Raw genomic sequence first — 3118 nt, forward strand, 5'->3', positions numbered from 1 at the left:
TATATATATACATATATATGTATATGTGAGGGTGAGCCGAAGAAAGTAAAGTCATGTTAATCGAAATCTAATAGTGCGCAATAGTTAGTACTTTATGCGCCAAGAAGAAATTTGCAAAACTCTAATGCAGTCAGATTATATATCTTCTGTTCTGCCAAGAGTGTTGAAGTTTTCTTTAACTTAAAAATTAAAAAAAAGTTAATTTCTGAATCGGCAATGTCCTTTTGCTTTTGTGTTTACTATTCGTCATGATTGATTTCAAATGTGAATACAAATACTATTTTAATTCGCCATTTTGGATATTTGATACGCAATTTTGAATCAACGAGTTTTCTAATTGGTAAGCTAATACCGAAAGAGATTTTGGGGAATAAGAGAATAAACATGACTAAAGGGATATAGGAAATTCAGATCCTCATCTATGTTGTATTGGCAAATCTTCGTGAGGGGCAATCTAGCGAATTCGGTTGGATTCAGAAATTAGTATTTCATAATTTTTAAGTTAAATTTTAAAACTCTTTAACACTCTTGGCAGAACAGAAGATATAATGCAACTGCATCGGGGTTTTGCGTATTTCTTCTTGGCATAAAATACACAACTGTTGCGCACTATTAGATTCCGATTAACACTTTACTTTTTCCAATGCTCTAATTGTATATATATATATAAAATTAATAAAATATATATATAAATATATAATAAAATATATATATAAAATTATGGAGATATTATTGAACTATTTATCTCTAGCAACTATTGCGAGAATTACCAATAATGATAATTTCCTGATCAATCATTAGTAGGATCCATACTTGTACCTTGATTTTGTCGATTTTGTCATACAGCCTCACGTTGTCTGAAGCCAAAAAGGAACTGTCCGCCATACCACTTTTCCTGATTCTTGAATCTGATTCTTCTCTTAAAAAGGATTCTGCCAATTTGCCGTTAGCTAAACGAGCGTGTGCATGAGATGAAGACGTCGCCCGATTGTCCAATTTGAAACCATCCCTCGTGTAATTCTCCTGAAAAGGATCGTGTTGTCTTCGGGATATTTTCTTGCCACTTGTGGCATGTGTGGATAAAATGATCGCAGACTCAAGGATATGGGAATAGAACAGGAAGATAAAAGAGAATGAGATGAAACACGAAAATATGAAAAACGGTAAGAGGAGTATGTAAAAAAGGAGGAAAGAGGATTATTTTTTAATCAGAGAATCAAATTTGAGATCGCCTTGAATTTGTTTGGAGATTAAGTACCCCGTCGATGTCTCTTTTTCGTCGATGGGGCGATTGCGATTGAAATGGAGGATGCGTATCTACAGGCACGTAACTCGTTTTCATATCGGGAAGCAAAAATCGATCCTCTTCTTCGGTTTCTTCTGCCGTACGTTCTACGCCATTGCGAGTGGTAGCTAATAAAGTAATTAATCAGTTTTTTAAGGGCGTTCTTAAAGAACGTATCTATTGTAATTTAACTTTTTCATCTCTATAATCGTCAAGAAAATCATTTGGTATCATTTCAATTTATTAAGAGAGAATGTATACTTTTATACTCTTTAACATTTTGTTCGTATGTACTATTTAATATGATCGCAAATAATGACGAGACTGATTAAGTTTTTTAATTTCATAATTCTATTGACTATTTCGCATAATAATATCGTAAATATTGACAATATCGTAAATTAATCTATTGACAATATAATCATTATTTATTCTGTACAAGCGTTACATCAAAATAGATTTAATTATTGAAGGAAAAGCGTTAACTAAAAATCGTATATCGTGTATAATAATGAAAATTCTTAACCTTTAGACCACCGACATTAAAGGTTATCAAAACCTCATTGAAAAGTAATAAAAACATGTATCAAGGATATATCCTATACATTATTTTCATCATGGCTTGAGCCGATATATCGTCTCTTCAGTGGGGAAGATTATGGAAAAAATTAAAATTTTTTAAATTTGTAAATAATGCATATATAATAATTTTTGAAGTCGCTAAATACTGCGGTGAGGTCAGAAAATTATCATTTTCTGACCTCAGAATACTGAAGCCATTATTGCATGTAAAACAGCAGCAAAATAAATCTTGGGTAGAACTCTCCTTCGATTTTACTCAGATCTAACGACATGGTTTCTCCTTTTTCTTTTTTATCTTTTTGTTTTTTGAATTTTTTGATATTTCTTTTATAAAAAAAATTTTTTTTATTTTTTAGTTTTATTATTGATTTATATGTTGATTTTTATGTACCTATATCATGAAATATCATATATTTTAACTAATTATATCATGAAATTAAAACGAAAACCGATATATCCAGTGGTCTAAAGATTAATTGTTTATTATATTCTTTCAGCTATTGTGTGTATTCGCAGTCATGGAACTTACACCAAAAGACGTCATCTTCGATCTTTTCTTTATCCTGTTCCTGTTGTTCGTAAATAGAAACCGCGTGTGAGTCAGAGGTTTTGGTTGTAACTTGAAATCGTGACAAAGCGATAAACACTATGGTGATTGGTAGCAACAGGGCAGGTATAAGGAGCATGAGTTTGACACGAAAACGTCGCGCTTCGCTTCCGCCAGTACACCATCTAAGTTTTACAAAAGATTCACTCACTTGTTAAAAATGTGAAAAATTTATACCGAAATGTGTAAAAACTAAACAATTGCGACTTGTCACACACTTGAGTCTACCGGTTTCCTTATTGATAGCCAATCTGCACGATGGACACGGTCCACTACTGAAAAAGTCATCGTCACTGAATTGGTTCAAATTACTGCCACTTTGCATTTTCTCTGAAAACAATTAAACATGTCTCTATTAGACAAAATTAATCTAGTAAAATCACCATCGCCATTTATGTGCCATTTATTAAAAGATGAACAGAGAAATAAAAGCATGTATGATATCCTTATAGAGCAGGCTCTCTATACAAAATGACTAGTAAAGAGAACGAACAGAAAAATACGATTCACTATAATAATAATAACTATGAAATAAAAATAAAGAGTAATAAAATCTACAAAATTTATAAATGAAGCGAGAGAGAATATAACATGCTGAAAGCATGAAACAAATTATAAAATTTAATGCACCTTTAAGAGAGAGA

At 31.5% G+C, this 3118-nt stretch overlaps 1 protein-coding gene across 1 annotated transcript in view; it reads right to left on the bottom strand.

Annotated features, from left to right (window-relative positions):
* Positions 1 to 3118, bottom strand: part of LOC105624955 (endothelin-converting enzyme 1-like) — a 19195-nt gene that overhangs the window by 8308 nt on the left and 7769 nt on the right. The window contains 4 exon segments of the mRNA XM_012206298.1: positions 820 to 1023; positions 1259 to 1413; positions 2397 to 2599; positions 2693 to 2804. Of these exon segments, the coding sequence (XP_012061688.1) occupies positions 820 to 1023; positions 1259 to 1413; positions 2397 to 2599; positions 2693 to 2804 (674 nt within the window).

Source organism: Atta cephalotes (assembly GCF_000143395.1).
Source record: "Atta cephalotes unplaced genomic scaffold scaffold00097, whole genome shotgun sequence".
NCBI lineage: Eukaryota > Metazoa > Arthropoda > Insecta > Hymenoptera > Formicidae > Atta > Atta cephalotes.